The 19,483-nt window shown below is 38.3% G+C and overlaps 1 protein-coding gene across 7 annotated transcripts in view; it reads left to right on the top strand.

Annotated features, from left to right (window-relative positions):
* Positions 1 to 543: 543 nt before the first annotated feature.
* The window catches only part of TDRD1 (tudor domain containing 1), a gene marked incomplete at its 5' end in the record, with an annotated part of 34,116 nt that continues 15,176 nt past the window's right edge, over positions 544 to 19,483 (top strand). For 3 of the 7 annotated variants that reach the window (XM_080823543.1, XM_080823541.1, XM_080823540.1), the window contains 13 exons: positions 565 to 865; positions 3,234 to 3,292; positions 7,955 to 8,099; positions 9,811 to 9,916; positions 10,630 to 10,693; positions 11,598 to 11,702; positions 11,933 to 12,115; positions 12,604 to 12,747; positions 13,396 to 13,567; positions 14,730 to 14,816; positions 16,650 to 16,817; positions 16,943 to 17,050; positions 17,924 to 18,094. In XM_080823543.1, coding sequence (XP_080679669.1) covers positions 565 to 865; positions 3,234 to 3,292; positions 7,955 to 8,099; positions 9,811 to 9,916; positions 10,630 to 10,693; positions 11,598 to 11,702; positions 11,933 to 12,115; positions 12,604 to 12,747; positions 13,396 to 13,567; positions 14,730 to 14,816; positions 16,650 to 16,817; positions 16,943 to 17,050; positions 17,924 to 18,094 — 1,813 coding nt within the window. Of the gene's footprint in view, positions 866 to 3,233; positions 3,293 to 7,954; positions 8,100 to 9,810; positions 9,917 to 10,629; positions 10,694 to 11,597; positions 11,703 to 11,932; positions 12,116 to 12,603; positions 12,748 to 13,395; positions 13,568 to 14,729; positions 14,817 to 16,649; positions 16,818 to 16,942; positions 17,051 to 17,923; positions 18,095 to 19,483 lie in introns of all 7 variants that reach the window. The other 4 variants (XM_080823544.1, XM_080823542.1, XM_080823546.1 and 1 more) reach the window with 3 other exon arrangements.

Genomic DNA, 19,483 nt, shown 5'->3' with positions numbered 1-19,483 from the left:
ACCGTGAAGGATGCCTAGGAAGGAAAGACTTTGCCAGCCCAGTGAGGAAGGTAGAGGCACTGAGAGCTGGGCTCAGCATATTCAAGATCTCAGTGTCTCAAGTAGGAGCAGATAGAGGGATTCTGAGAGGCTAGAAAGGTAGGTGATGACCTGATGAAGACAATACCCTCATTGTATCTGACCGTTAAGTTGCATGCTCTGGCTTGGAAATATTTCTCTTAAAACATGCAAGTCCTTTTTTATTCCTGTTGTTTCAGAAGCTTTTTAAAGTAAAAAATGGGTGTCGAACTCTGAGATGACTCTTTTGATGTCTCTTGAGTTAGCCTTTTGTCTGTGGTTGAATTGTGTGAAACTTGGGAGTTTGTACTTACCCAGATAGAGAATCTGTTCCTTTTGCTTTTAGGCCAGGCTCTGATACCACGGTTACCTCTGCTTTGGAATTATTCATGAGCGTTACTTGTTACATAAAAAGGGCCTGCAATGCTTCTACTTTTGTCATTAAAAATTGCCTTTTAAATGCACTTCTTCCCATAGGCTTCTGTGAATGTTAAATTGCCACATACTATGATGTCAAGAAATAATTTGGAGGCATCTACTTGTAAGATGATAGAGCCATTTAATTTTGAGAAAAATGAAAACAAGCTTCCACCACATGATACTTTAAGAAGTCCTGGAGCACATGCTAACCACCCTAATTTCCGGTTGAAAAGCCCAGAGAATGGAAATAAAAAAAACAGTTTTTTGCTTTGTGAGCAAACCAAACAGTATTTGGCTAGTCAGGAAGACAATTTAGTATCTTCAAACCCTAACAGCATCAATGGAGAGGTTGTTGGATCCAAAGGAGACAGGAAGACGTTGTCAACAGGTAAGTGAAAACTACAGGCTTATTACTTCTTAATTCTGATGGTTTCTTTGGCTTATCAAAGGTATGTGATCACACACCCATGTGCTATTAACAAAACAACTAAATAGCTACTTTACAGTATTTGCATTTAGAGATTTAGAAGGAAAAGCCAGGTGCCAAATAACTTCCTTTGACTAGATTCATCACAAAAAAAATTTAGGAGGAGAGCATGTCTACAAAGGAGCCTCCCCCCACGATGGGAGAACCGTACAAGGAATGTAGAAAGGACATACTCTGCCTTTTTAAAAGATTGGCCATATTTAAAAAATACTATGTAAATTGCTAATTTGCATTTGAGATACACAATCTGTCACAAAGATACACATAGACATTATATTGTTTCATTAGATTTTTAAAAAGTTGTTCCTTTAGTCCTAATTCCAAAAACCTGGTTTTGAGGTTGGTGGGGACACTGGGTGAACGTTTATCATGTGTGATCTTTTAATGTTACAGTGATGTAGTTCTGGTGCGTGGCCCTTGGGCCTCTGGGGTTTCCCAATAGGTCGAAACTATTTTCCTGATAATGCTAAAATATCATTTGCCTTTTTTGTTGGGCTGACTTTACACCAATGATGCAGAAGCAAAGGTAAACCATTAATGCCATTAGCATTAATTAATGCCATTATCATTAATGCCTCATTAGCTCCTACCTACTTGGGCTAGTGGTAATTGGGTTTTTTCATTGCTATGAACTTGCGGTTAAGACAGAACCAGAAATGCCTTACTCAGGGCTGTTTTTGACAAATCTTGACACTTGTGTACGCGTATTTTTAGTATTTTGTGTAACAAAATGGGAATTACCCCTAACTTCTGCTTCATAGGAAGTATGAAAAGCATGTGTGTGACTGAGTTATAGGCTGTATGGAAACTTTTTTCTTGGAACATCATTTTTACTTGAAAAGAATGACAAGTTCTGGTTATTCAGATTTAAATATCTGGCATTCATTTTCTCAATAATGAATAAAGTGAGCCTGTTACTTCAAGGAAAACACCTGACAGTATTTTGTTGCTAATGATAAAATTCAAGCTTTTGAGCAAAATGAGAATTTCAGGAAATCCATATCTGCCACTCTGCATGACAGCTTCTCAATACTTAGACTTTTCTGGGAAGATGCCTGGTGATACTAAATAACACACATGAATTTTAAAATATTTTGTAATGGTGTCTGTCCACAATTGAAAGATCTGTATAACTCAAGAGTTTCTCATTCTTCTCCAAATGACCAATGCCTCATGTTGCATAGTCACTCATGGGTAAAAATCCACTCAAAGTGCAGGATTAATCAATGGACTCCAGTGTCACATTATGAAAAAGTTTTAGATTCCTCATTGCAACTACCCCTCAAACTACCACTTGAGTTTTGGCATGATGTTAAAGGAAAACATCCATAATTACCTGAGAAGGCCGTTAAATACTACTTTTTGCAACCATGTATCTGTGAGAGGCCAGATTTTCTTCATATGCTTCAACCAAAACAACACAGGGGATTGAATGCAAAAGCAGGTATGTGAATCCAACGATCATGATTTAAACCAAACATTACAAAAATGTAAAACAGTGCTACTCTTCTCACAATTTTTTTTTTTGCTTTTGAAAATGTAGTTGTTTTACGTACAAAAATCATGTCAACGTAGTGCATTTATCTTTTGTGTGTGTGCATTTATTTTTAAATAAATTTTAATTTTTAAAACTTTAAAAATTTCTAATTTTAATTTCTTTTTAACAGTTTTTAGGGGGAGGAGGGACAGAGGGAGAGGGAGAGAGAGAATTTTAAACAGGCTCCATCCCCAGCACAGAGCCCTACACAGGGCTCAGTCTCAGGACCCTGAGATCATGACCCAAGTAAAAATCAAGAGTTGGATGCTTAACCACTGAGCCACCAGGTGTCCTTACTTTTTTTTTTTTTTTTTTAAGTAAGCTTTATGCTCAATGTGGGGCTTGAATTCATGACCCTTAAATCAGTCACATGCTCTACTGAGTCAGCCATGCACCCCTTAATTTCTAATATAGGTAAGTATTGAGACACATAGACCATATAAACAAAATCTCTCTGAGGTTCGCAATTTCTAAGTGTGTAAATGAGTCTGAGGTTCAAAAAAGTCTGAGAATTGCTGCTTCAGTGAATGGAGAAAAATTCACAAGAGGAATAGTAATTAAGAAATGTTCAAACAAATCCTTATTTTTCATTAGGAAAAGTAAGTTGTTGCTTATTTGTAGTGTAGGTTTAAGACTATTATAGTATATCTTTATTATTTGAATATCTAATTATGGTTTTGTACATTTTCAGAAATAAAGTAATATTTGGCTTTTTATGTTTTCTCTCTCCAGGAAACTCAGTGTCCCCATTAAATGCCGGAAACAATTCACCACTCAAAGAAGTAAATAGTGTAAGGTTTTTTGTTTGTTTTCTATTTTGTGTTTTTGTTTGGGTGTAAAAGATTCTAAACATATTTTATATTGCGTTAGTGAAGAATTACTCAATTTTCAGATGTTATTGAAGGTGAAACTTCCTTTTCTTTATCCTAATAGCTTAAAAAAAAAAATCAGTTCTTTTGACGTAATTATAGTATGCCATGCCACTGTTAGTGCAGCCCTGCAATGACATGCAGAGATAATACAGATCCTGTGTAGCTCTTTGAGTTTCTCCCTGTGTGATGTGCTATAGAATTTAGTATAATATGGCAACAAGGATGTTGACAGTGATACTGTCAAGATACAGAACATTTCCATCTTTCCCTTAACATGCTTTTTTATGGTCATATCCATTTCCCTCTTGCACCTACCACCTCCTTAATCCATGGAGGCTACAAATCTAATCCACATCCAGAGTTTTGTCATTTCAAGGATGTTATATAAATGGAATCTTAACAGTATGTAACTTTTTGGGATTGGCTAAATTCATTCAGTGTAATTCTCTGGAGAGTCATCTAGGGTTTGTTGTATCAGTAGTTTTATTTTTATTGCTGAAAAGTAGTCTGTGGTTTAACATTCACATATTGAAGTGAACCTGCAGGGTTTCCAGTTTTTGGCTATCACAGTTAAAACTCTTACAAACCTTCATGTGCAAGGTTGATGTGAACAAAAGTTTTTTGTTTCTGTTTGTTTCTCCTCTGGGATAAATGCCCAGGAGTACAATTTCTGGGTCATGGAGTATTGCATATTTAGGTTTTTTTTTTTTTTTTAGATTTTATTTATTTATTTGACAGATAGAGATTACAAGTAGGCAGAGAGGCAGGCAGAGAGAGAGAGAGGAGGAAGCAGGCTCCTTGCCGAGCAGAGAGCCCAATGCAGGGCTCGATCCCAGGACCCTGGGATCATGACCTGGGCTGAAGGCAGAGGCTTTAACCCACTGAGCCACCCAGGCGCCCCTTGCATATTTAGTTTTTTAAGAAGCTACCTAAGCGTTTTCCAGCAGAGCTATACTATTGGACTTTCCTGCTGAGAGTAGCTGCAGTGTCACACCAGCATGTGGTGCTGGCGGTAGTTTTATTGTCCCCAGTCTCACAGACACGTGGTGATATTATGTAGTGGTTTTAAGTTGTGTTCCCCTGATGGCTAATGATAAACACTTTCTCATGTGCATAGTTGCTATTTCTATTTCATTTTTGATATGTTTATTCACGTCTTTTGTCCATTTTCTGATTTAGATTTTTTTTTAACTGCTCAGTTTTGAAAGTTCTTTATATGTTCCAGGTTCTAGTCTTTTGTCAAATATGTGTGATTCACTAATGATTTCTCCCAGTCTGTAGCTTGTCTTTTCAATCTCTTATCAGGGTGTTTGGCAGAGCAAAAGTTTTTTAATTTTAATGATGTCTTGACCACTATTTCTTTTATAGATTTTGCTTTTGGTGTCAAGTCTAGAAATTCTTTGCTGCTTCAGATCCAGAAAATTTGGGGCATTTTTCCCAAAAAGTTTTATAATTTTACATTTAGCTTTGTGGTCCACTTTGAGTTAATTTGAAGGTCTTTTTGTTTTGTTTTGCTTCAATTTCTCCACCATTTGTTAAAAATGCTCTATTTCCTCCACTGAATTGCTTTTTCACTTTTGTCAAAAATTAGGCGTATTTATTCCATTGGTGGGGGGAAGAGGGTTGAGGAGGTCTAAGGAGAAGCTGTCTCCCTGCTGAGCAGGGAGCCTGACCCAGTCTTGATCTCAGGACCCAGAGATCATGACCTGATCTGAAGTCCAGTGCTTAATCACCTGAGCCACCTAGGTGCCCCTTTTTTGGTCCTGTCAAAGAACCAGGTCTTTGTTTCATTGATTTTTTTTTTCCTCTAAGTTTTTGTTTTTTAATTTCATAGATTTCTCCTTTTATATTTGTTTCCTTGCTTCTTTTTGCTTTTGGCATTTTTTTTCTTACTTTTTTAGATTCTTAAGATGGGAATTTAGATTATTGATTTGAGACTTTCCCTCTTTTCTAGTGTGTGAACTTAGTGCTATGAATTTACCTCTTGGCAATGCTTTAACTGTGTCTTACAAATTTTGATTTGTTATGTTTTCATTTTCTTTTAGTTCAACTTTTTTTTTAAATTTCCTTTGAGACCTCCTCTTTGACTCATGAGTTGTTTAGAAGTCTGTTGTTTTCAAATGTTTGAAGATTATTAATTACTCTTGTTACTTATTTCTAGTTTGAGTCCACTGTGGTTGAAAAACCTACTCTGTGTGATTTAAATTTGTTGAACTTTTCTTTATGGCCCCATGTGTGGTCTTAGTATATGTTCTTTAGCACTTGAAAAGAATGTCCATTTTGTGGTTGGTTAGAATGATCTATAAATGTCTAACAGAATCCCTTGGTTGATAGTGATTTCCAGTTCTTTTGTATTCTTGGTGATTTTCAATGTAGTTCTACTAATTGTTGAGATAGGGATATTAAGGTCTCTATAATTATATATTGTCTTTTTCTCTTTTCAGTTTCATTTTGCTTCAGTTTTTTTTTTCTTTTAAATCTATTGTGCTTATTGTATTTTTATTTAATGTGTTCTTCCTTTCCTTTTGTTCCAGTATTCCTTTATTTCCTTTATGTTTAGAGAATGTCCTTTAGCCATTCTTTAGCTGGTGACAAATTCTTAGTTTTCTTTCATTTGAGAATGTCTTGATTTCTTCTTTACTCCTGCAGGATACTTTTCATGGACAAGTTTCTCAGCTAACGGTTCTTTTCTTTCAACACTTGAAAAATGTTGTATTACTTCCTTCTGCTCTCCAGGGTGTATTTTGAGAAATCTATTTTCTTCTGAATTACTTTTTCCCCTGTAAGTAAGATGCCCTTTTCCTCTCTCTGCTTTTAACCTTTTTTGTCTTTAGCTTGAAGAAGTTTGACTACATGCGTCTAGGTATGGATTTCTTTGATTTGGTCTGGGACTTGCTCAACATGAATTTGTAGATTTGTATCTTTTGCCAAATTTTGTAAGTCTGGGGCATTTTTTATTTAAGAACTTCTTTGGGGTGCCTGGATGCCTCAGTGGGTTAAAGCCTCTGCCTTCAGCTCATGTTATGATCCCAGGGTCCTGGGATTGAGCCCCACATCGGGCTCTCTGCTCAACAGGGAGCCTGCTTCCCTTCCTCTCTCTCTGCCTGCCTCTCTGCCTACTTGTGATCTCTGTCAAATAAATAAGTAAAATCTTAAAAAAAAAAAAAAAACAAACCTTCTTCACCCTGCCTTTTTTTCTCTCCTGGGACTCCAAAGACATGAATGTTAAATATTTTGTTATAGTCCCATAGGTCTCTGAGGCTCTGTTAATTTAGTTTTTTCTCCACTTTGTTTTTTCTCTCTTGTTAGGTTAGGCAATTTCTTTTGTTCAGTCTTCAAGTTTACTGAGCCTTTCGTCTCTTCTCTCCATTTTGGCATGGCATCCCTCACTGTGTTTCCTTATTATTTTGCTTTCCAGTTGTAAAACTTCCATTTGGTTCTTCTTTATATCTTCTGTTTCTTTGCTGGGACTCTTTACATTTGTTCCAATTGTGCTCCTAATTGCTTACTGAACTATTGATGGCTCCTTTAAAATGTTTGTCAAATAAACTTCTTTGTTGTCTTGATGTTGGCTTTTATTTTTTTTTTAAATAAAGTTGTGATTTCCCTTTTTCTAAATAAGACAAGTGATTTTCTATTGAAACTAGCACATTTGGGGTATTATGTTAATGAAATTCTGTATCTTATTTAAACTTCGTTTTTAGCTAGCTTCCTCTGACCCTACATCAGAGGGTGGGTGCTGCTGGGTGGGAGTAGATGTCCAGGTTCCTCAGTCAGCCTGAGCTGGCACTGAAGGAGGTGCTCTCCCTTGCTTTTGGGTGAGGGTGGGAGTTCCAGCTTCCAGGTAGGCCTCATGTGATACCTCCTCCTTGCCAGAAGTGATGAGTGCCTCTTTACTGATATAGGAGTGGGATGGAGTTGGGAGAGAGTAGGTAGGTCAGAGAGGAGAATTGGAGGGGAAGATTTAGGAGACACTCATTACTTTTGAATGGTGGTGAAAAGTCCGATTGTCCACTGGGAGTCCTCTTCTACCTCCCCAGTAATGGTGGTTGAGGTAGGAGGAACACTCCTACCTGTTGGGTGGAAGTCTGGGTTCCCCGGGGAGACTCCTAGGGACGAAGTGCCAGCTCCCGACTCTAGAACAGGGCCACAGTTTTTACTGTGGTGTTTGTCTAGGGTAGAACAGTTACTGGCTTTCTGTATTGCTGGGATGCCCGTTTTCTGGTCTTTAGCTCAAGAGAGGATACTTTCTGTTGGGGCTTTTATTGTCTGTACTGTTTGGCATTTTGGGTTGCTGGCTTCTCCAGCACCGTGTCTGAAATACGTGAGGCAAAAAGAAAACTCAGGAACTCATTGTCTTGTTCTTCTCTGGGGCCCAAGTTTCCTAGCCTGTCTGCTGCCCTCTTGTCAAAGTCAGCTTATGTTTGTTTATATTATAAGTCTGGGTTTTTAGTAGCATGTAATAGGAGGAATAGGGAAAGGTACATCTTTTTTATCTGTCCAGAAGAGGAAATCCCAAATACAGTATTTTAAAGAAAACTACTACCAAGTTTTAATATTGCTATTCTCTTTTCTTAATAGAAGCCTAGCAATAACGTGCCTCCTGCAAAGTCAAAAACAATACACAAGTTGGTTGAGAATTCCTTGTCCATAAATAATTCAGCACTCTTCAACTCCTTAGGACCTCCTTTTCGGTCAACAACTTGCCATCGCTGTGGCTTGTTTGGTAAGCATATTTCCCTAACACATCTGGATTATTTTTTCACACATTTGAAAAATATTTTTACTATGGAAAGTTTAAAGCATAGTAAGTATGAACAGAATACCGTACCTGCTCTATACCCATCTCTCTGCTTCAGCAGCCACCAGCATCCTACAGTTATTCATCCATACCTTTCCACTCTTGCTGCTTCCTTACCCGATTATTATTTCCCGTAGTTTTGTTTGTGATACAATTTACATGCATTGGCATGCACAAACTCACATGCTTATCAAGACAGAATATTTCTATCTTCTTAGAAAGTTCCCTTCTAGCCCCTTCCAATCTCTGTGGCCACGAGAGGCAACCACAGTGTTTTTTTTTATTGAACTGTAAATTTGCCAGTTTTAGAACTTCATAAAAATGGAATCTTGATTCTTTTGTGTGAAGCTTTTTTTTTCATTTAGAATAATATTTTTAGTAGGCATATGGTCCATGGACACTATTTTTTGTTGCCAAGTAGTATTTATATGATTCTATCACAGTGTATCTGGTTTTTTGGTTGAACGGTTTTGCTTGTGTTTAGCTTTTGGTTATTATGAATAGAGCTCTTTCCACGTTTTTGCACAAGTCCTTATGTGGATATACGTTTTCATTTCTCTTGGGTACATACCTAGGAGTATAACTGCTGAGTCAAAGGGTAGGTATATATTTAAGTTTAGAGGAAACAGCCAAGCCATTTTCCTGAGCAGTTATCCCATTCTGCCTTCCCAGCGATAGTGAGATGCGTGTGCTGTACATCTCTGTCATTCGGTGCTGCTGGGCTTTTCAACTTTAGCCCTCCTCGTGGGTGTGTACTGGTACCGCAGTATGATTTTAACTTATATTTCCCTCATGACCCGTGAATGATCTTGAGCAGTATTTCATGTGCTTACTGACTACTTGGATATTTAGCTTTTTTTTTTTCTTTCTTTTTTTGAGTAGAACCATTTGAGGCCAGCCTGGTTTTTTTTTTTGTCGTCGTTGTTTCTTTATGTGGGTTTTTTTTTTTTTCCTGCCTGTATATTCATAGGATTTTTTAGTACTTTATTTTAAAAACTTCTGGGTTTTTCTGGGTGTGATTCTCTTCATTGGTTTTTTGTCTTGTAATTTTTTTTAACAGCGCGAGGTAATAAGCCCTGTCAGAGTTGGCTTGCACGAGTTTGTTTTCACTACCACACACTTTCTGTTTCCTTTGATTGTTCCTTTTATAATGTGTTCTGGGCTCTACTTTAGGAAAGTCAGTCATGTTTTCAGTCTGTCCCGCCTTTCTTTCCTTTTTTTTTTTTTTTTAAGATTTTATTTATTTATTTGACAGAGAGAGATCACAAGTAGGCAGAGAGGCAGGCAGAGAGAGAGGAAAGCAGGCACCCTGCTGAGCAGAGAGCCCGATGCGGGACTCGATCCCAACACCCTGGGATCATGACTTGAGCCGAAGGCAGCGGCTTAACCCACTGAGCCACCCAGGTGCCCCTGTCCCGCCTTTCATTTTCATCTTTGCGTTCCTATTTGGAATCTGAGAGAGCTTTAAAAATTTAATTTTAACGCCTAATCAAAAACATCATAATCCTCTTCAAGTAATCTTCCTGATGTGATTAATAGAATGGTGATTGATATGTCTGGTCTTTGAAAATGTCTTGCTCTTAGCAACAAATACTTGGAATAAAACACTGGTGATATTACGGGCTGTGTTCTGTAGGATCGCTGAGGTGCTCACAGTGCAAGCAGACCTACTACTGCTCCATAGCATGCCAGAGAAGGGACTGGTCCGCACACAGCATCGTGTGCAAACCTGTTCAACAAAAGTAAGTATGATTTCTTTTTTTAATTCATTAGGGAATATTTAAACGGGCTTTATTTTTGATAGTGTAAGAGTCAAATGAGGTTAGCAGGCCATAACTATGCAGAAGTTGTTACTTTTATTTACTGAGGTATAACATAAAAGGATGCAAATTTGAAATGAAGAGCTTACAAATTCAGGACTGAGTTTCCATGAATATGATTCTATTAGTACATATTCAGAGTTAGAACTTTAAGTTTTTAGTGTTTGTAATAAGTAGACCTTTAGAATGCCTTTTAATCATGTGTTCTTTCCTGAATTGTGATAAGGTAGAACTCTCACAGTGTCTCATGAATTGTGGTTTTAAAATATGAAAATCTTAGTGGCATGGCATTTACCAGTTTACAAAGCAGTTTCACATCTATAACTTCATTCAGTCCTCAAAACTATTGAGGTCATGTAGGGATTACATCTTGTAGATAAGGAAGCTGGGACTTGGAGATCGTGGCTGTAGAGGTCCCTTTAGTCAGGCGGCTTTGGGAGAGGCGAGCCCGCACGCAGGGTAGACTGTTGCATAGCCAGCCCTGGACTGTTTGGCTTTGTTACTACTGTGGTACTCTCTGAAGGAAGCTGTTTTTCTCCTTCCGGATTTTGATGATTGAGAATTTAACATCACTGTGGCCCCTACTCTTGACGGCTCTGTACTCTTAAGTGTTACAATCAGCTGCTTTATTTCAGTTTCCACAAACGTGAAGATAGTAAGTCACCTTTTGAAACAAAGAGCATGGAAGTGAAAAATGAGGTATGATGTACTTTTTGTCTTTAGAGTACGTTTTGAATGATTTCCTTTTGAATTAAGAGGACTTAAACTAAATAAAATACTTACCACTTCTGCATTTCACCGGTGTTTATCCAAGTGATCTCCATGCCCAACATGGGGCTCGAACTCTCCAGATCCCAGATGGAGTCGCAGGCCAGTCTGACTGAGTCAGCCAGGCGCCTCTGCATCAGTGTTTATTAAATCCAGTATTTCCTGTGGAATAAATCTGTACACCTTAATGATCGATTGGGTGACTGTTGGGGATTTTTGAGCATTATGTGTGCCCAGCACTCTGCCCAGAAGGACTTGTGATGACTGTGTCTCAGTGTAAAATTGTTTGGATTCCTGAGAGACAGCCCCTCTCTCTAGTCCCTGCATGCACACATTCTCTGGCTCTGTGTCCTGCCCTCGTATCGGAGGAGCATTTTTTTTCTGTAAGACCTCTCTTCTATGTAGGTAACTGTGGGCTAAATCATTCATAACCTGAAAAATATCAGTAGTGCTCAGCTCATCTATAATTTTTAGGCTTCTCTAGCTGGTCCTAGCTTCTACTTTAAAAAAAAAAATCTGACTTCCTCAAATATTCATACTTATAAAATGTTAACAAGTACAAACTTAAAACACTGACCCCCCCTTTTTATTTTATATTATAAACTCAACATTATCATCACCATTATGGCCTGATACTTCAGTGATCCCACTGCTGTGTAAACTGCCTAGGGACAGTGGGTTTTATTGGCTCTTGGAGGTACACACTATATCTTTCTGTTATTCAAGCCTCAGGGGCTATTTTGGCCTCAATTCCAGAAAATGGTGGCCACAGTATTGCTGAAACATGTGCTTGTATAAGTAACTCACTCATGTGTTTTGCTTTTTTAAAACCCAGGGTGACTATCCTCTTGGAGTTACTAAAGAAATAGCCATTGGTGCTAATAAAATAATGTTTTCTGATTTGAGAAGTCTACAACTCAGGAAAACCATGGAAATAAAGGTATTTGTTGTTTAATTTCTATAGACAGAGATCCAAAGAACTATAGATTTTTATTCCTTGTTTCCTGTTTTTAGTTTGAGCTTCTAAGCGAGCTACAAAATGTAACTGATGAAACTGATTGCAAAAACTGTCTTAAAATACCCTTTTAAAAATCTCGTTAGAAAGCTTTAAGAAATTCTCATGTGCTTGTGTTCTCAGTGAATTATTGCACCTTTTCTGTCTTTTGAAAGGGTACAGTTACTGAATTCAAACACCCAAGTGACTTTTATGTGCAGTTATATTCTTCAGAAGTGTTAGGATACATGAACCAGCTCTCTGCGAGTCTAAAGGAAACCTATGCACATACAACTCAGGAGAAGGATTACGTTCCTGTTAAGGGGGAAGTTTGTGTTGCCAAGTACACTGTTGATCAGGTAACTGCTGATGAAGTGAATTATTTAATACGATGTTTTAATTTGCTTTTGTCATATAAGCTGGACACTGGAGCTTTTAATAATGGCATTTGCTGGCTTACCCAGAGTCTGTGGTCACATTCCTGTCTCTCTTCCTCATTCGGTATTATGGATTTGTTGGGTGAGCCCTCCAGCTCTGTTGATAGGCACCTCCTCTGCCAAGTACAGATGGACAGCCAGCCCTGCAGCCTGTGTACTTCTGTACTGAGGCATTAGTGTGTCATTGTGTCTCCTGGGCTAGAGTAACCTGGGAGTGGTTGTGTGTACATTAGTCTCCTAAGTAGATAAATTCAGGGATTTCTTAGCCAGATTCTTAGAAGATTAACCTGTTAAATGAGTCCCTCAGAACAGAGGTGTAGTTTCTCCTTTGGCTGTTCTATAGATGGGCTGAGAGTTTTGGAGCCTGAAATACCGTTTTGAAGCAGAGCACCATTATATTTCACTTTCAGACCTGGAACAGAGTAATGATACAAGATATTGATATGCTGCAGAAGAAGGCACAAGTCTTATATATTGATTATGGAAATGAAGAAATAATTCCAATAAACAGAATTCACCAACTAAATAGAAACATTGACTTATTTCCTCCATGTGTGAGTCTTTTTTACTTTCTAAATTCCTAATAGTGTCCCCAAAGAGCTGTCTTTAATATTTTAATGGGCACAATATTTGCTTGCTCTGTTCTGTGATGGTTATTATAAAAAAAGTACTTATTGGTATATTTTTCATTTTTTACTAAATGTAGATAAATGTCATTGGCTTCCTTGGATCCATTTAAGAAGCCTTAGGTAATACTTCCTTACATGAGAAACTTAGTATTTTTTAGGGACATCTTATCCATCTGTTCTTTTAAAACAATCATTTCTATGTTTATTACCTTGTCTGGAAGCAACCTGAATTTATATGTATTTGAGGGGTAATTAGTTATCCTTTCATGAATTTCTCAAGCTTCAGGTCCCAAAAGGAAAAGTACATGGATAGAGTAGCACAGGAGACAAATAATTACATACAAAAATTACATACAAAATTACATAATTACATATGTAATGTACATATGTAAAAAATACACAATTACATATGTAATTGTTTATAAAAAACATAAAATTGTTTATTTGTTCTTGGAAGATTTCTGATAAATTTTCAGTGATAAATGTATTACGTCTAAAAAATCTTCATGTTATTAATTAGAAAAAATCATTTTCAAATACTAATTTTTTAGTAACTCATGTAAAATCTTTCAGGCCATAAAGTGCTTTGTGGCCAGTGTTATCCCAGCAGAGGGGAACTGGAGCAGTGAATGTGTCAAAACGATTAAGTCACTGTTAATGGAGCAGTACTGCTCTGTAAAGATTGTTGACATCTCCAAAGAAGAAGTGGTTACCTTTGCTGTGGATGTGATGCTGCCCAGCTCAGGTAAGATCTAACTCTCTTTTGTAGATGCAGCAATTAACATGGTGTTTAGTCTTCAGCTGTTACGCAGAGAAGAAATAGAAACACGGAATGAGGCCAAGTAAGCTCCTCGCAAGTCCACTTGCCAGTGGCAGTCAGAGACCTGGCATTGGCATCGGTGGTGGAGCTGGGGGGGCTTCGAAGGCTGGATGCTGACTTAGTGTGGGGATGACTGTATTAGCCTTTTGATACGGCCGTTACGATCACCATTCCTGATTTCTACTCACTTATGGAGAAAAATTCTAGAGTTTCCTTATGAATTGGTCCATGCTTTCACCACGAGTGCTTTTTCCTTGAAGAATCTTCACAGAAGTGCATTTGGTTAGTAATGAGAGTGTAAGTGCCTAGTAGTTAAGTGTGGAGATGGAAACCCCTCGGAATCCCTTCTGTGTGTTCAAAAAGTGATTTCTGACCGTGTGCTTATAATTGTGTCTCACTTTCCAAGGTATCACTCTTTTACTTTAGGAGACATGCCGTTGGTTGATGACATGGTAGAAAGTTCATTTAAATCTTTGGTGAAATTAAGTATTTTCTTTGCTGTGTATGTTTCGTATTATGACTCAGTCTTCTGGATGGTATTTCTTTTTTTTTTTCATTTAATTTAATTTTTTTCAGTGTTCCAAAATTCATTGTTTATGCACCACACCCAGTGCTCCATGCACCCACCACCAGGTTCACACCCCCCACCCTCTCCCCTCCAAAACCCCTCAGTTGGTATTTCAAGGAACTTGAAGTTTATGACATGCTGGCTACCCCTTGTTTCAGCCACACTTTGAGAAAAAGTAGTCTTAGTTTAACACTAAACTTATTTTTTCTTATAAATGGTGGCCATACTAAGCTTGCCAATGAGGTAGCAACTAAATCTTTCATGTTATCCAGAATTTTGAGGTGAAATATTTTTATAAAATTTTCTGCCACATGACAATGGGAATTTTGCCTCAATTTTTAAGGCTGAGCATTAGTTAATAGTATTTTGCATACAGAAACTGAACTGGTAACGAAATAGGCAAGTGTATTAATAGATATGATCTCTAGGTCACATGATTGTGATTCATTTGTTTCATGTTTATGCTTTTCTTCTTGGTATAATATCTCAATGGGGATGTATTTTCTTAACCATTTTTAGGAAAACTCTTAGGTGATGTGCTCATAGAAATGGGATATGGCTTGAAACCCAAGGGACAAAATTCTAAGAAGCAAAGTGCAGATGCAGGTGAGTATACAGATTCGTATTGAACAGTACAATGACTCCAGGTACTAAAGAGTATCTTCTCTCCTAAACAAAAAAATAAGGGCAGAGCTGTCACACTGACAGATTTAATGGAAATAACCATTCTTTGAACTTTATGTTAGAAAGATAAGTTTTTCATTTAGTAGTACATTATGTCTAATCTTAGTCTTCCCCGCCTGTTTTCCTTCCATATCTGTCTTCCATATTAATCCTTGACATGATGATTATCAGAAATCTCCGAAGTACTAAATATCATGACAGTTTGAGTTGAAGGATTTTTAGCTAACATTTTCTCAGTTTAATTTTCTCTCCTTACTTAGGTGTTCCAACAATAATAAGTAGGGGTATATTCTATCCTGGTAAGATGGTGTTTCTTCATAAATTTTTTTTTACTTCTCGTTTAGTTATGTGTGTGGCTTTTCCGTTTAGTATAACAAGAGTTATACTAAACAAGAACTAAGAAGTTTTGCTACCAGCATTTTATTTTCTCATTTCCTAGTTATATGTGGTAGTTATTGTTCTGTTTTCCTCCTTACTTTGTTCCTTTACCAATTACTTTGGATGCAGACATACCTCAGTGTTTCTTGCCCATTCATCCAGAGGTGATGGCCAGGTTAATGGTTCTGTGATTAGATGTATCCCTTCATATAAACCAGGTTGACACATTTTTAAGTCTACCTTATCCTTACCTCCTGTCCTTTGCCTTGTCTTATTGGTTGCCAGGTCTTTATTGGTTCTTCTTCCTGAATATCCTTTGTATATGACTTTTTTTCTTTTCTAAAATCCTTTTTTTCCTTACTATTTTTCTAGGTCAGGAATCCTTACCAGTTGTGGATAATTGCAACAACAACCTCTGACTTTACCGTTTCTGCTGTCTGAATTCTTTTTTTTTTTTAAGATTTTTTATTTTATTTATTTGACAGAGAGAGAGAGAGATCACAAGTAGGCAGAGAGGCAGGCAGAGAGGGAGGGGAAGCAGGCTCCCCGCTGAGCGGAGAGCCTGATGTGGGGCTCAATCCCAGGACCCTGAGATCATAACCTGAGCTGAAGGCAGAGGCTTAACCCACTGAGCCACCCAGGTGCCCCTCTGCTGTCTGAATTCTTAACTATACTATACATGATATCCCCAGAACACAAATCTTAGTATGACAGCTTTGCCAGAAAGTTTGTAGTAATTCTTTGCCATCTAGAGGAGAAAACTGAACACTTACTGGTCTAGTAGTAGTCATGGTTGAAACCATAAATGCTGGTGGTATGTTAGGGAGAGTGTGGGCTTGGGGAAAAAAAGGGGGTGGGGGATAAACCTAGGGCCTATAGCATCGAGTGAGAAGTCATAATGGGGGAGGTGGGTAGAGAGTGGGGACAAAAGTTGCCAGAGCAACAGAAGGGTGAAGGAAGTCCTCGGTAGTAAGAGCAAGGCTTGCAGAGCTGTCTCGTAGAAGGAACAGAAATCTCCTGGGCAGTATTTGCTTCACTGCGGGACTATGGAGGTGCCTTAGTGGAGGGTATTCTGTGGTCAGGGCAGACACGTAGAGAAGAGATGATAAAACAGCGTGAGAGCGAGTGCACAGAGAGTGCAGTGGGAGCACCTGGGCAGCCACCTAACCTGGGTTAGGGGGAAGTCTTTTCAAGGTCACACCACACTGAGCAAGAAATAACCAGGTTGCTGGGAGATTGGGAGTGTGTTCTGGGAGGAAGAATAGCACGTGTTAAGGCCTAGAGGTGTTGAAGGAGCGTGACTGGGCCTGAAAAGCTACAAAAATCAGATGAATGATAACCAGAATGCCTTGGTTTTTCTGTGGTTTTTTTGTTAAGATGATCTTGAAGATGTTGGAAAAATGATAGCTGAAAACAAAGTTGTTGTGAATAGAAGTGATCTGATCCCCAAAGTGTTAACTTTGAATGTAGGCGATGAGTTTTGTGGTGTGGTTGCCCACATTCAGACTCCGGAAGACTTCTTTTGTCAACAGCTGCAAAGCGGACGTAAGTATTTTCTTTGATTTGTGCTGGTTGTATAATCTTTGTACTTCAAGAGACTCAACATGTGAAAAAGAAGATAATGCGTAGATTTGTATTTACTGTGTTTAAGATGTGATCTATATCTACAGATAAGCTCGCTGAACTTCAGGCATCCCTTAGCGAATACTGTGGTCAAGTGTCTCCCCGCTCAGATTTTTATCCAACCATTGGTGATATCTGTTGTGCCCAATTCTCAGGTGAGGAAAGAGTCTTTCTGAATTTTTTTTTTAACTTATAATCAAATAAAAATAAATGAAACAATCTTCGATCTGCACTGGATGGCTGCATTTGAAGTTTGAGTATTAGAGTGCACCAATCCTTTAACTATGCACAGTTAAACTGAACCCAGCTGTGCAAGGGAAGAAGGCCTGTGAGTGCTGGGGGAGTTGGCAAAGGAAGTTCCTATTATTTTAACAGCCCTTTAGTTTTGGGGACCGGTGCAGGTAATTTTGTTTACATCAGGATGTGAACATGGAATCTTCCAGGGTCATGTCTTCACCAGTTTTCTTGGGAAGAGAGCGGGAGGGCCTGGAAGCACAGGGCCGTCACAGCACAGCTGTGGTAACTGGCTTCCGTTCTGTGTTGCCGAAGGGAAGCAAGTCCAGTTGCCTCACAGAAGGGTAGGATGCGGAGGGCCTTCAGGAGTTGGATTGCTTGGTCGGTAGAGTCTGGTTGACTCCTACTGCCAGTATTCTAAAATTAGCCCTGCTTGATGCTTAGCACATTGTCCCTGTACTGATCAAGGCATCGTTGTGGATTCATTCCCAAGACCCAGACATGTTCTTGGTCCTAATGAGTTAACTGTCTACGAGGGAGACAAAGCATGTTGTAAGTCATGACCTCCCAGGACATGAGCGGTCTAGTAAGGTATGCATAAAAGGGAGTTTTTAGGAATTGAGGGCTTCTGAGAAGCAGAGGTTGTCATGTTGACTAGGCATACATTGTTCAATAAAGCCTGATACTCTCTTAAAGTAAAACCTACGAATGACCATCTCTAAATTTGGGAGGGAAGGTTTTTGTTTATATCTGTACTGGAAAGTCATTTGAGACGGAGTCTCTCCTTCTTTCAGAGGATGATCAGTGGTACCGTGCGTCCGTTTTAGCTTATGCTTCTGAACAGTCTGTACTGGTCGGATATGTAGATTATGGAAACTTTGAAATCCTTAGTTTGACGAGACTCTGTCCCATAACTCCGAAGTTGCTGGAATTGCCAATGCAGGCTATAAAGTGTGTGCTGGCAGGTAGGACATTTTTGAGGTCCCCATATTCTTAAAGTACTAAAACCTAAAGTAAGAGCATTAGAACTTAAACTATGCAGAAGATAAAAGAATGTGTTTAGATATAACTTCTCTTAGTGCAAAATAGTCTTTAATAGAGCATTTCAAATACACACGACTATTTTGCTATCTCTAATAAAATAAAATTTAATTTAATGTGCCTGTGGTTAGGAAATTGAGTATTCTTTTTTTGGTATTTGTAGCCTGCATTATTGGTAAATAACAGAAGCTGATTCATTACACAAAGTAGAGCAAAACCCATTTGTAAAAACAGTATGTTCAAACATATGCTTAGAAATTACTGTATATAAAATCTATCGCACCAGGAGCCGGGGCTTCTTTCCATGTTAATAAATTGGCCTCTTTTACCTTCATTCAGATATACCATAATTGAACTAGTATCTGATTATCAGAAGGATTATTTCCAAGTTTTTGCTAGTAGAAGTGTTCTTTTTTTTTTTAACATTTTTATTACAGAGCATGAGTGGGGGTGGGCAGAGGGAGAAGCAGACTCCCCATTGAGCAGGGAGCCCAATGTGAGGCCTATCCCAGGACCTGAACCAAAGGCAGACACTTAACCCACTGAGCCACCCAGGTACCCCATAGCAGTGTTCTTCTAACTGTATTTTGCAACCTATCCACGATCATTTCCTGAGGATGATAGGCTGTGAGATATAGCTGTACTACAGAATTCCTCAGGTGAAATGGAGGTGTCTATGGGCATGTTTCTTTTCCTGTTTGTGGTATATGTTATGATTGCTCCCCAGAAAGGATAGAACTAGTTTACACACCTACCGGAAAGACAGCAGGGGAGCCCATTCCTTCACATGGTGCACCAAATAGATACCTCTCTATTATTTCATGTTGGCCAGTTTTGATAAGTTAAAACTAAATCATTTTAATTACTTTATTACCATGAGGCTGAACTTTTTTTTCCATACATTACTTGCTCTTATGAGAAGGCTAGGCATAACATTGGGCTGTTGATTTGCAAGTGCCTTTGCAGTTTAAGTGCTGCTGGTGTTTTTTTTTTTGTCATTGTAAGGGAGCAGTATATCTTCCTGGATTGTTGGATACTTTTGTTTATGGCTTTCTTAACTTATTGAGATATAAATTACCACAAAATTCTCAGTATACAGTATACGGTATACAATTCCGTGATTTTTAGTAATTTACTGAATTACATAGACAGTATCCTGATGAGGTTTCTTGTGCGTGTCAGTGGTTAATCCCAGCCCCCCGGAATCACTAATCTGTCTTCGAGATATGTTTTTCTGGACATTTCATATCAGTGGAGTTATGGTTTGTTTACATAGAGGTAGAGCAGTTTTCTATAGGCTTTTTCTTTCTTTA

This window comes from Martes martes, assembly GCF_963455335.1.
Source record: "Martes martes genome assembly, chromosome: 14".
In the NCBI taxonomy this organism is placed as follows: Eukaryota; Metazoa; Chordata; class Mammalia; order Carnivora; family Mustelidae; genus Martes; species Martes martes.
The sequence above is the reverse complement of the archived record's forward strand: the minus strand, read 5'-3'. Positions and strand labels throughout refer to the sequence as shown.